Source organism: Ptychodera flava, chromosome 7 (genome assembly GCF_041260155.1).
Source record: "Ptychodera flava strain L36383 chromosome 7, AS_Pfla_20210202, whole genome shotgun sequence".
NCBI classification, from domain to species: Eukaryota; Metazoa; Hemichordata; class Enteropneusta; family Ptychoderidae; genus Ptychodera; species Ptychodera flava.
Window position 1 is genome coordinate 45,168,842 of NC_091934.1, and position 14,579 is coordinate 45,183,420.

Consider the following 14,579-nt stretch of genomic DNA (forward strand, 5'->3'; position numbering starts at 1 on the left):
GTGGGATAGTGACAGCACAATGTGGAGTAGTGATAGTACTGTGTGGAGTAGTGTGGAGTAGTGACAGCACAGTGTGGAGTGGTGATAGTACTGTGTGGAGTAGTGACAGCACAGTGTGGAGTGGTGATAGTACTGTGTGGAGTAGTGTGGGATAGTGACAGCACAGTGTGGAGTAGTGACAGCACAGTGTGGAGTGATGTGGAGTAGTGACAGCACAGTGTGGAGTAATGACATCATAGTGTGGAGTAATGACAGCACAGTGTGGAGTGATGTGGAGTAGTGACAGCACAGTGTGGAGTAATGACATCATAGTGTGGAGTAGTGACAGCACAGTGTGGAGTGATGTGGAGTAGTGACAGCACAGTGTGGAGTAATGACAGCACAATGTGGAATAATGACAGCACAGTGTGGAGTGATGTGGAGTAGTGACAGCACAGAGTGGAGTAATGACATCATAGTGTGGAGTAATGACAGCACAGTGTGGAGTGATGTGGAGTAATGACAGCACAGTGTGGAGTAGTGACAGCACAGTGTGGAATAATGACAGCACAGTGTGGAGTGATGTGGAGTAGTGAAGCACAGAGTGGAGTAATGACATCATAGTGTGGAGTAATGACAGCACAGTGTGGAGTAGTGACAGCACAGTGTGGAATAATGACAGCACAGTGTGGAGTGATGTGGAGTAGTGACAGTACAGTCAGGAGTAATGACAGCACAGTGTGGAGTAGTGACAGCACAGTGTGGAGTAATAATGGACAGTGTGGAGTAGTGATTGGACAGTATGGAGTAGTGACAGCGTTATGTGTAGAAGTAATGGCAGTGTTTAAAAGTGATGGTGTAGTGCTGTATAGTGATGCCAAAGTAAAAGTGATGGTACAGAGTCACCAGGTAACCGCAGAGTACAATATGTAGAATCGCGATCGGATTGGTACACCAGAGGATAAAAGGCATAGTGACAAGTGTTGATGGTACACAGTCCGGTTGGTACAGCAGAGTATAACACATTGACCACGTTGCATTGAGAGAACAGTGGCTTAATCGTTTATAATTCCACTTTGGTGTTTAATCTCTTTTGTTAACCGCTAAGTGTTTTTACAAGCGCTTTCCTAAAATCAGACCTCAAAATCCTGTATTTACATAGCTGTGAAAGTCACTGAATTGTTAGAATTCTTTGAAGGTACAAAGTGGAATAAAAATCATGCCGATGCATTCGTTATTTAGAAAAGTCTTGGCGTGGATGAGTAGAATATCTGAGATACTTTCAATTTGTAGACTTACTCAAGTCCAGGCCTGATAAAAGAAAACATACTGTTTGTGACTTGGAGAAGTCACTTATTCAACGCATTGTTTGGGTGGAGATACGACTGTAGAATAGCTGGCCAGGGAAGAATCCAGATACAACCAAAATATTTCATTTTAAGCTTCTTATCACTGGCTTTCAAGGCCAATGGTTTCATTGTGCAATGCAGGGTTGGTTATGTACATTAAATTCTGAGAATGTGCCCCTCTCGCTATTAAGGTTGATGACAAAACCCTGTAGAAAGAATCCTTGTTTCTTTATAGAGTCGATTAAGTTTGATGTCAATTCTGCAAGCAGCGCTATCATTAACAGTATTCACCCATTCACATGCACTTGTTAGCACCATTATTTGCAGAGTTCCAATAATCTCCCTTTTATAGCTTTTTTGCTAGTTTTATGAGCAGTGTGTGTACTGAAACAATATGGCCGACCATTGACTGCAGCAAGGTTTGTGCTCAGCAGGCTTTATCAATTTCTACACATAGAGTTTTGCAACTGGCTCAGCTTTTTGGCTATCAACCATAGCAGGACAATGGCCAGATGTATCAGGTACAGTTGTTGAGGAGCTATGCCTTCTTGCCAGAGAGCATTTTGTGTTAGACACATTTGAAATCTGTCAAGATTCAGGACTGACATACCGTACGTGGTAAGGTCTGGGACTATCTTACCCACGCCAGTTTGTATATTACTGAATTCAGCCCCATCAACAGATTTTAATTGGGTTTCCAACATTGAGAGAAACAGTCTGTCATTGTTAATGAGTGCGCATCAAGACTTATAGCAACCTAGATCATGTGAGATATAGCTTGGTTAAAACTTCTATCCAGCTAAACGTGGAAATGTTAGATGCAGGTCATTACTCTACCTCTAAGCTAAACACGGTGTACTTGTCAACCGGACAGGAATGCTGCTGCGGATCGTAAAGTATACATTAGGGATAAAATGGACATGTTTTAACTATTCAAAGGGCCACAGGCTGAATTTATTTGACTTATTGTTTGAAAATATTTTCTTACTTGCCAGACTGATTGATGATTCAGCCATTAAAGTCATGATTTTTTTCCCCACTCAACGTGAACTGTTGATTGATGTATTGTTGAGTAATGTTATAGACTGAGCACAGCCAGTGTAAATACACTTTTGCGATGTCAAACCATGATAGCCAATACAGTGATCATTTAGTCTAGTGTGCTTTTGAGGTCAAAGGTTATTGTAAGAGGGTATGCCAGTGTTCAATAGTGTGAGCTGTTGAAAGAAACAGTACAATGATAAAAAAGGTCTTGTTCTGAAAGTGGTTGTATACTCTCAATATAGTGATTTGGCTTTGTCTACTGGAAATCCAATACTGATGTTATTGAGGGTAGAGTTACTGTGTGAATATTCTAGCATCACAAAGTCTTATCGCGGCTAAATCAGTGGTCGCTTTGTCAACTCCTCTTGTACACCACTGATCAAATCAACACGAGATGACAGACTCAGTAAGCCCTGCCTGTTAAACCCTTTCATCACAATGGTTTGACCGAAACCTATTGCTATTGATGCTGATTGTAACTGTTTACTGGGAATCTTGGGGTGAGCCGTTAAGGACCACCTTTTGTTTTAGGGATGCTGATAGTATCCATATTAGACAGTGTCTAAAATACAGAGGTTCATGTCTGTGAAGTTGACAGTGTTAAAATTGAAGGATTTGTCATAGTTGGACAGGTGTTGATGACCTTGATGTGAATGAAATAAAAATCATCATATTTTGTGAATGTTCATTTGGATTCTGATGACTGGACATAACAGGAGATAACATCGACTCCTTATGAACTCTCACGGACAACTCACTACTGTATCATCACTTTTCGTTATGAAACACGCCTGGCTACATTATTGTTGCCATTTCATTCACATTTTAATACAAAGTTACAGTTTGCAACAAGAGAATATTGGACTACTACATTTTTGAATAGGGGTAGAAGGATGATCCACAACTCGTAGATATTCATCAGTGTATATGCTCCTATGTTGACTTGCTATTTGCTTGCTTTTAAGTAACTCCAACCATCCAACATAGACAACCTATAAGAGTTAATTTTCAGTGTATGCAAATGTGAACTTACCTATGAACCCCAGTGTATGTCTGCTTTTATATTGCCTTATATTTGCTTGGTTTACGGTATATCTAACACTTAATGTATAGATATCCAGTGGGTGTTGATTTTCCACATATCCAAAACTGCCGTTACATATATCTGAATGTTTTATTTAAGGTAGTACGTGCCTCGAATTCTAAAGTGAAAGACTCAAACTTTGCTCAAACTTTCCTGAATGAAATTTAAATCCATTCTCTTACCAAATCAACAATAAAAATCAGGGGTGTGGATGGGGGTGGGGGTGACACTATGCAAAGTTTGGAACTAGTGAAACAAATTACCCAACATTTTGCAATATTTTAAATTCGAAATGACCATTCCTGTGTTAACTCTATGGTAAAAAAATTAAATTTTAGATTTTCAAAAAACTAAGACATTTACAATTTTTCTTACACCAAGAGCTTTAAAATGAGCCCCAACAAGTTGTAGATCAGAAAAGATTGTTGAAATTTGAGAGTCCAAGTATCTGTCCCTGAGGCGTGTTCTACCTTAACCTTAGACTACTCTCTCAGGACTTTCAAGGGCTGAGCCACTTCAGTAATATCCAAATCAAAGTTATATAAGAGTAAGTGTGTCTCATTCAAAGTCTTACATCTTTTTATATTTTCATTTCATCAAAGCTGACCAGAGTCCACGCACACAAAATGTCTGTTCTTGCTATTGTGTTCACAAAAATCAATTGCCTAATTTCCCATAACAAAAGGCCTTCTATATGTATACTGTATTAATTTAATAAAAAAACAAGCAATATGATTTAGTGGATGTTATCGGCAGTGTCTAAATGATCATTATCTGTGTGTGTTTGTTTTTTGCTTAAGTGCTGCATATTAAGTGTTCTACAGTAATATACTAGAGTACTATAGATATTTTTATATATTCATTGCATATTTAATCATGAATTTACCCTTGGTATATATTACATATATATTAAATATTCCTCCTGACCCTTTTTGTTCTGCTGAAACTACAAGGTCATCAATAATATCCGTAAATACCGACTTATGCACAGCGTAATTCCATGCAGAGTAGAAAGTGATGCCACAATTCTCTTTTTGTATGTCAAAGTTGTCCTAGAGATAGCAAGGTCAAGGAAAGTTGAAAGGTGTCATAAAATTAACTTTTGATAAGTAACTTTGTCTTGAGAGAAGAGGATCATCTCCAAAATGAAAGATATACATTTCATAGTTAACAGTTTTCAAAATCAATGAACTCGGAAAGCTGTGCAAGATTCAGTCTTTTCACCACTGTACATGTGCCATTAACTATAAACGTTTTTCTTTCTTTCTTTCTTTGATAGGGTGATCTGGTAGAGTACTATTACTATTGGAAGAAACGCCAGAGGCATCCAATCAGAGACCTCACCGTAGGCATCGTCGGCAAAACGTTCTACGAAGAATACGAGGAGGTGCCCGAACAAGTCGACCTGCGAGTTCTGAATTCTGTGAGTAGATAATTGTTGACCTTTGATCTGTGACCTCAAAGGACCCGCATTCTAGTACTGCTGGGTCAGTTGAGGTTTGTGGACGAAAAGTTTGCTTTATTTGGAAGTTATTGACCTTTGCACTATGACCTCCATGACTTGAATTCTTATGCTTGTTGGATCAAGTTATTTTTTTGTTGATGAAAAGTTTGTCATTGTTAACAGTGAAGTAGTAGGGGAAAAATTCTTAGTATTATCAGCATGCTTATGAAGTCTTCTTATCTCTATGGCAATTCATTGTGGGGATTATAGTGACTTGTACAAGGCCTAATCCGTCCCACCTAACCAAATGACATTTGGGGAACTGATGCTCCGGGTAAGTTATTAGCTCTGTATGAGGACTCTGGGTTCTGTCTCTATGGGGTAATTAACATTGCTGCTATCTGGTAGCTCAATCATCAGGGCCAAAAAAGTCACAATATCAATGTATTTCATATTTGATAACCAATTTTTACATTTTCAAGCTGTTAACCAGTGTATCGTATATCAAACAACTGTGTTGTTATTGCTCAAGCTAATACTACAGGGAGGGATCCATTTACCTGGAACTTTGCATATAGAATGCTTTAATCTCCTTCAAGTGTCCAGGGATTGAAGAATGCCTTCAGGTTGACTTAAACAGCTTTGCCAAAACATAAAATTTTAAAATTTTGGGTTTCAGAAAGAGAAGGGGAATACAAAAGAACAGATATCTCAACAAGATTGATATGCTATTATGAATCAATCTTCTTCATTTAACATCCTATGACTTTAAGATTTTTTCTTGAAAATTTCAGTCTTTCATTTTTGGTTTCTTTTCTCTTTGTTTTTACGTTTGGAATATAGACATACATGTATCATATTAACTTAGCTGGTGTAACATTTATTTGTGATTTTCTTCATGATTTACTGTTAACCTTTCCACCATTGTTATTTAGCTCAATCATGTTGTTTTAGTGTAAAGTTCATTTGTACACTTTTAACCCTTTGTGTACTGTAATTTTTCCCACCAAAATTTTAGTGCAACATTTTACCAATTTTCAAGAATTTTTCTATAATTCCTTTGATAATTTTGGACCAAACGGACAACACTTTTAACAGCCTACATTTTTTGATCAAAATTTTTGGGAAAATCTGAAAAAATGTTCAAACTCCACAAAAATTATCTACTGTATATTTTATAAAGGCGATAAAAATCAACTTTCCTGCTCAAGTAGTTTAAGTAGAATACAGCTTGGTGACAGATATTGACAAAACTCTTTTGATCTAGCACTTGTTAGGGCTCATTGTAAATGTTTTTAGAGTAAATGAAGTGGTCACTGTCTCAGTTTTGTGAAAGAAGAAAATTTAATTTTTTTCCATCGAGTTAACACAAAGTTGGCAGCCATTTTGAATTTCAAATGTTGGTATTAAAATTTAAGGTAATTTGTTTCTCTGGTTCCAAAAATTGCCCATCAACCCTGATAATTACTCTTGATATTGAGAGAGAATGATGAAAAGTTTCCTCTGGGAAAATTTGTACAAATGTTTGAGTCCTTCACTTTTGAAGTGCATACAACCTTGAAGAGGGTGGAAGGTATTACAGAGTACCACAGGCAACAGAAAATCACACAACATGATCCTCAGTTTTGACATATGTCCTCTCCCCTTGCTTCATATATCAAAGCCAATGTATTTGTAGCATATTTTGTTCTCCTTTCACAGAGGTTCTGTTCACTGGAAAGCCATAGAAATGATTAATTTCGTGGAGTTTTGCATGCGAATCACTTTTCTGGATTCACTGTCGACAAATTAGAAAAAAATTTCCCTTTAGTTTTCATGTCACAGAAACAGGTCATTTTAATATGGATTTTTATGATTTATTTATTTTATGTCTGGTGTCTGCGTATTAGGTGAATCTGTTGCAACAGTTATGTGTTCCATGTTTTTATCCAAATGACACATGCCAGATAAGCAAGGATACGTGTTACAGTATGATAGGTACAAGTAGCTAGGGAAAAGTTGTCACCAATCTCTGTCCTGCCCACAACAGCATGTTAGTAAATGCATCACTTGATGTATGGAGCAACACCATGATTTATTGATATGCTGCATCTACCTAATAGACATCATCTAAGACTTTATGAATTCAGATGTGTATATCATCCAAACTGATTTACAAACCAGTGTGATGGATGGAAGCCTCTCCATTACCAAGTGATGCTCTGTTTGTGTATTGGAGTCGACGTTAACTCATTGATTTATTTTTCTTTCGACTCTTCACAGTGGATTTGAGTTCAGCCAGTGAGGAGGAAATTGATAGCGAGGATAGTGAAAAAGATCTCAGTGGTTATGCCTGCAGACACTGCTTCACAACAAGTAAGCTGCTTAGTGTCTCATTGTTGCTTTTATCACAAGGCTAAGGTACCTCATGTAAATTATCCTGCCTTTTCTTTGTTCTCAATGAATGATGCTTGGCGAACCCTATAAAGCCCCCTTAGGTTACTATTAAAATGATGTACCCATTTCTGAGAATTTTCAATAGTGGCTTGCCATATGTGTACTGGAAGTAATCCTGACTGTGCTATGGTAGACAAAGTTATGATTCAATAAAACTATATTTATGATTAAAAGACACATGTGATTATTTGTGTAGAGGTTGACTATTTTATGTTCAAAGATATACTTCACATACAGTCATTGTTTACTATACTCTTTCAACAGAATTTATGAAATATGTCAATATTTTTTATACAGTTTGCTGTCTGATGCCATCAGGGTATTTCTTTGTTTTGATGATTGACATTCTCAGAGAATTTCAGTATTCCTTTTGATTTGATGATTGACATTCTCAGAGAATTTCAATAGCATGACCAGAAGTAGTAGAGAGATAGTGTGATTTCCAACATCACACTTTTCAAACAAGTATATTATTCACCACTGAAAATGCTGAAAGTACCTGTACTTACCGTTCCATGAGCAGTAGTTGTCTTTTGACATGCCGTGTGCTAAATATTTAGCAGAGATGGTGGTGGCATTGATGCCAAAAATTTTCTTTTCACATGCATTTCAAGTAGGTTTGACATACAGAAATTTGTATTTTTTTTTCCGTAAATTTATTTTAAAAATTAGATCCCCGTATTTTGAAGAGTAGAGTAGCAATGCAAGTGGCTTATAGTATCTCATCACACCGAGGAAACTGTGCTTTGTTTAGTGAAATGACAAAATTTTTACAATTTTTGCATCAACAGCTTCAAAAGATTGGCATCACGGTGGAAAAGACAAAGTTTTGCTGTGTACAGAGTGCAGAGTGTATTTCAAGAAGTATGGAGAGTCAAGGCCCATAGAGAATCCCAGAAGTCCTCCACCATTCATGTTTAAACCAGTCAAAGAAAATGAGTCAGACGATCTCAAACATAAAATGAGAACAAGAAGAAATAGAGATTCAGTGAGTGTTCTGTGTCATGTGGTTGTATCAAAGGCTGCCATTGCCTGTTGCAATAGTCTGTTGCCATTTGTGTAAATTGTCATGTGATGTATAAGAGAGGATATCATTGGTTATTACAAGTGCATGTCAACCGGTGCATACTGTCATGTGATATGCATAAGAAGATGCTATTGGTCATTACAAGGCTATGCAAATTCCTCCTGTATTTGTATTTGTGTGCATTGTGAGAGTGAACATTAATTTGATACATCACAGTTATTTGCCAAATTAGATTTTATCCTGTGGTTAAAGGGAAGGGGTCATATTGCTGAGCATATTGAATCCATACAACTGGTCTCTTGCTATGCATATTACATATCCCAACATCCCCCATGGATATCTAAAATTTCAAAACGGTAGATGTATCAAAACTGGTGACCACGGCCGAAACAGCTTCATATAGACAAAGGGACGCAAACAAAGTTTATTTGGCAAAGTCTTGCAGTGATTGGAAAGCTACAAAACTTGTGAACTATGATTTACTTCACATTTGTTTGACATTCATCGCCACTTTCTGGAAGAAGAAATGTTTATCAACAAGAAAGACACACAATGCTTTAAACACCATTATTTTTGGGTTTTTGCAAATGAACTTTTAATGGATCATTACTAATGGCAAATATTCACAAACCTAAGTGTGCTTAATCTTTTCATGTATGCCATGGTTGTAATATTTGTGATTACTCATGCTTAACTTTAATTCAAAGTAAAGTTTTTCAGTGTCACTCAATTATCAATGGATAAGTGAAAATTGTCCCTCCTCTAGGAATGAAATTCTTGTTTATTAGTGACTGATCAAATTTGCATGTATGGCATACCAATAGTAAGTCTTTAATCTTATAAGAGGATCAGGTCAAAAATAATATTCAACTATGTAAGTTATTATGATGATACATCTCTCTGCAGGTGAACTCAACTCTTCGCAGTGGGCGTAGTAAATACAGTAGTGAGCCTTCAAGTCCGGTGAATTCAAGACGTTTATCACGAAGTAGCAATCGAAACTCTCCCAGCACATTCAGTACTTCCAGTGACAGCAGTACAAAATCAGCGGCAGAGGTAGAAAGAAAGTAAGTTGAGAAACGTTTGGAAGTTGTAGCTGTGATAGATATAGTTACAGTTCCCTGCCCTGACTAATATGTATGTTTGGTGTTTGGTATGTGAGATATATATCAATCACTGACCATTTGAACTTTGAACTTGATCCCGTGCTGTCCACAAATACTTGACCTTGTGGTGTCCACAAATTTGTTGCAAAGCTGTGCCTATATCATTTCTGTGAAAGTCAAACAATCTCTCTATAACAAAGGCTGGTTGAATAAATGCAAGTAGTGGGTCAAACAATTGCAGTCACTTCTTTGACATATATGAAGCTGGCATGAACAATTGCAGTACCATAAAAGATGCTGCCCCCTGGCACCTGCTTTATTATCATCCACAGCCCTATGAAGAAATTAAAGTTTTGATTTTCACAAAAGCAAGTCAGTGAAAACATCATGTACTCCTCAAATAGCTTTAGAATGAGCCACACAAACAGTAGACAAGAATTGTACAATTTCTGTTCGCAAGGTATGTATTACTGTAATATCTCAATTTCCTGTCTTTCTGTTTTTGCCAAGAAGAAGCCAGACACCGATGACCTGATGAAAGACTCCAAGAGAAGACTCCGAGACAGAGAGGACATAGATTACAAGGATGACATTGATTCAGACTCTGGTTCTGGATCGGTCATCAAGAAACTGAAACCTCAGGTATGGACATTGCAGCCACTGCCGTGTTGTGATACTTCATCAATTCTGGTGATGTGTTTTCTGTATATTATCTCAAGATACATTTTTGTCCTGAACATGTACTGAACTGCTCAGCAATGAAGTTTAATGACAGCCAGCCCTGTAAATGGTATCTTTGAAGCCATTTGTTGTGTTGTAGAATTCAAAACATGATTTCAGTAAGGCCTTATCTGTGTCAGCTTTTTACAGCAAGTTTCAAAATTAGCCAAACTGAATATTTTACTTTCATATCTTCTTGAGAATATTGTAACAGTTTCATCGTTTCCTCTTAATTTATAAATCTCACATCCAAAAGGATAGATAGTTAAATCCTGAAATGACATCAATGAAGTTATTAAATGCGTAGTATACCTGAGGAACACTTGGCACAATATTAGGTTATCTTAGGGGGCCTTTCCACAGTTAAACAATGGAATAGCCAACCATCCTTCAGTCTTGTCCAGTGTTTTCTTAGGGGGCCTTTCTATAGTTAAACAATGGAATAGCCAACCATCCTTCAGTCTGTCCAGTGTTTCTTAGGGGGCCTTTCTATAGTTAAACAATGGAATAGCCAACCATCCTTCAGTCTTGTCCAGTGTTTTCTTAGGGGGCCTTTCTATAGTTAAACAATGGAATAGCCAACCATCCTTCAGTCTTGTCCAGTGTTTTCTTAGGGGGCCTTTCTATAGTTAAACAATGGAATAGCCAACCATCCTTCAGTCTTGTCCAGTGTTTTCTTAGGGGGCCTTTCTATAGTTAAACAATGGAATAGCCAACCATCTTCAGTCTTGTCCAGTGTTTTCTTAGGGGCCTTTCTATAGTTAAACAATGGAATAGCCAACCATCCTTCAGTCTTGTCCAGTGTTTTCTTAGGGGGCCTTTCCATAGTTAAACAATGGAATGAATGCCCTAAGATCATGCTTATTTGTGAAAATTGTCCAGTCTGGGTCCAGCATCCTTCAGTTTTGTCCTGTGTTTTGATTTAATTCCTTGATTGCATTGCAGCATGACTCTGAGGAGAGATCAGAGACGCCATCGGACCACGGTGCCAGTACTGACAGTAGTAGTAGCAGTACTATCAATGAAGAGTCAACCAGTAATACCGCACAAGATAACGATAACGATGCGTTGACCAGCGCCTCGTCTGTCAGTTCTCCAAGTCCTCCTAGTCCTACAAATGACAATGACAATGAGAATGACAATGATAACGAAAACGATAATGACAATGATAATGATAATGACAATGACACTGAGCAGGAAGCTGAAGAGCCAGAGAGGTTTGACCAGTTGCCACAACAAAGGCCAATAGAGGAACTATCCAGAGATGTTATGGCAACTGCTCCATACATGTAACAAATGACAGAATGGCTCATACAATGTTACCAATATCAGAACCAATCACACCATCCGTTCCACCACAGTCATAGCAGCTCCAACCCCAGTCATTGCAACGGACCAACTTCAATGAGTCTACCCCCTATGCCACCACTTCACTCTAATTACGTACCCCCTAGCTTCCCGGAAAATGTGAAATCCACGGTCAGAAGTCCACCGCCCCAGGACATTGGACATGAAAGTGACAACAAAGAAGAGAAAGAAATGAAAGTGGAGGAGAAAGAGGATGATAATGATGAAGAAGAAGAAGAAGAAGATGATGATATTGTTATCAATAGAGGACCATCTCCAGATCCTGTAATAGTAGACCAACCTGTGCATGCAAGCCAAACTGCCGAGTAAGTTCATCAGCATATTTTTTGGCAACTACAGTTCCTTGGAGTGATGTTTTGTCTGAGGCATGCAAAGTCTTCACGAATGTCAATTGTATTAATTTAACCTCAGTGTGTTGGATATGTAGAAAACAGTTCAGTCTTTGTAGGTCTTGTAGCAGGGGTGTAACATTCAAGTGCACATGAATTGTTCATGAATTATTCATGAATTGTTCATGTTGTACATATGTAACATGAGATGAAATACAAGTACGTTTCATCTTTCTGAAGGTTTCATTTTTTCCAGTCATAATGACCTCAGTAAAGAGAGTGATCAATCAGGTTTATTTGTTGCTATGTTATGCTTGAAACAAAGACAAAATTTGTTCCATAATAAGAAGCGAAATTCTTCCAAAACAATTTAATGACTCAAAAGTGATTGGGATGGTGAAATTTGAATTCAGTTGTTTGAAGAAAAACTACAAGATGTAAACGCTAACCAAGACAATGTAGAGTCTGTGGCATCAGTAAAAACGTCAGGGACATTTTATAGAATTGTTATCATTATCATTCTTGCAAATTATCATAAATTATCACAAATTATCAGGAATATTATCACAAATATCATGAATTATCATTCATCACGAATTATGAATTATCACAAATTATTAGGAATTATCATTCATCATGAATTATCACAAATTATCAGGAATTATCATTCATCATGAATTATCACAAATTATCTTCTTATTCTCTCTTCAGATTCATCCGTCACTGGAACAGAGGTTACAACTCCTGTGCAAGAACAGATCTATTGTTCAAACCATTCCCTGACTCCAAACTAAGCAGAAGAGAGCTCAGGCATTGGAAAGAGAGAGGATTGAAAAGGAGAGACAGCGGGAAAAAGAAGTGGAAGCTGAAAGAGAACGAGAAAGGGAAAGAGAGAGGGAACGGGAACGGGAACGAGAGAGGGAGAGAGAGAGGGAGAGAGAACGAGAAAAAGAGAGAGAAAGAGAAAGAGAAAGAGAAAAGGAAAAGGAAAGACAGAGAGAGAAGGAACTGATGGAAGCCAAGGATGAGAAAGTTGCAGTAAGTATTCAGTACAGTTTCCATATCTCTTGTACTCTTTTTCCATAAAATGTCTTGCAGTGTTTTTGCCATGAGCTGGGAACATAGGTGCATGATCTATAGTTATATTTTTGATTTCAGGTTTGTGTCTGCGCTAAGGTGTTCTACACTGAGAAAGTTCTTTGACTTGATTTGTCTCTGACTTTTTTAAGGTTGTACTCGCCTGGAATTGAAAGTCTTAAACTGTTGCTCACTCTCTCCGTAAAGAAGTTTTGAACCATTCCCTTACAAAGTCATATATAAAACTGCGGGTCACAATTCAAAATTTGGTACTGGAGAAAGAAATAACCCAACATTTACTGATATTTGAAATATAAAATGGCTGCCGTCCCCGCATTAACTCTATGGGGAAAAATAAGATTTTCGATTTTCACAAAAGTAAGCCAGCTAAAACTTTATTTTTGCTTTTCACTTCAAATGAGGCTCCACAAATGGTAGACCCAATTGTGTTGTAAAACTTAGAGAGTTTGAATATCTGTCCCCAAGGCTCATACTAAAGTAATGTGTCAAGAAGTACAGTCTTTATCTATCTCTCTTCAGAAAAAGCCGGACACGCCGCCTGAAAATAACAGTGCTGATGCACAGATCACCGGACCATATGGCATCCAACAAAACACCCAGTATGTATCACCAGGTGGACCACACATGCCACCTCCAGGCTATGACACACCAGCTCTCAGAACTCTCAGTGAATATGCACGACCTCATACCAACAGAACACCAGGACCAAGTACACTGTCTTGTCTTACAGGGCCAGACCCTATGATGAGATACGGCCTTGTACAGGCTCAAGGTGTTAGCCTCTATCCGGCAAGTGCCAGAGAAGAGACATTGAAATTGAAAGGGAACTTCGGGAGAGGGAATTCCGAGAAAGAGAAATGATTGAACGTGAACTGCGAGAACGTGAACTCAGGGACAAATGAAGCTAGATCCGCTTGGTACTCATTTAAATCCCATGGACAGACACTGGCTAATGAATAGACCCGGAATACTTGGAGACAGGGGACCTCATCCCTCTCCATTCCATGTACACCCTCCCCATCCAATGGACAGACATCCTGACAGACATCTGGAAAGACTGACTCTGCAGGGACATCCACATGGTGAATCACCCTTTACCAATCCTGTGGAGAGGCTGCAAGCTGAGAGAATACAAGCAGAGAGAATGGCACTGATGGATCCGGTTGCTAGGTTACAACTTGCAAGTATGAACCAAAATACATCACATACCCATTCTCACACACACCTACATGTGCATCCTGCTGAGGCTGCTGCACATGCTGCCCACGCTGCCCTTAGCAGTGGTTATCCCGTTCCTCATCCAGATCAAGCTTTAGCATTGTCACCAATGGGACCTCATCCTCTTTCAGGAACTCCCTACCCTCCGGGGGCACATCCGACTTGATCCAGCGTCTGGCTCCATCCGGCCGGGACTCGTCAATCATCCATATGGTGATGCCTTGGCACAGCAGATCCACCATGAAGCAATGCAGAGACAAATCATTGAACAACACAGGTTCTCACATCTTCAGCAACAGTTCCTAGCTCATCAAGACAGCCTAATGAAGTGAGTACATTCAATTAATGCCACGGCCTCAGATGGTAGGTCAGAGTCT

At 38.4% G+C, this 14,579-nt stretch overlaps 1 protein-coding gene across 1 annotated transcript in view; it reads left to right on the plus strand.

Annotated features, from left to right (window-relative positions):
* The window catches only part of LOC139136531 (arginine-glutamic acid dipeptide repeats protein-like), a 158,190-nt gene that overhangs the window by 138,130 nt on the left and 5,481 nt on the right, over positions 1-14,579 (plus strand). The window contains 10 exon segments of the mRNA XM_070704256.1: positions 4,736-4,766; positions 4,769-4,879; positions 7,163-7,255; positions 8,128-8,324; positions 9,270-9,430; positions 9,983-10,111; positions 11,135-11,862; positions 12,598-12,924; positions 13,504-14,168; positions 14,334-14,530. Of these exon segments, the coding sequence (XP_070560357.1) occupies positions 4,736-4,766; positions 4,769-4,879; positions 7,163-7,255; positions 8,128-8,324; positions 9,270-9,430; positions 9,983-10,004 (615 nt within the window). The 3' untranslated portion in view covers positions 10,005-10,111; positions 11,135-11,862; positions 12,598-12,924; positions 13,504-14,168; positions 14,334-14,530.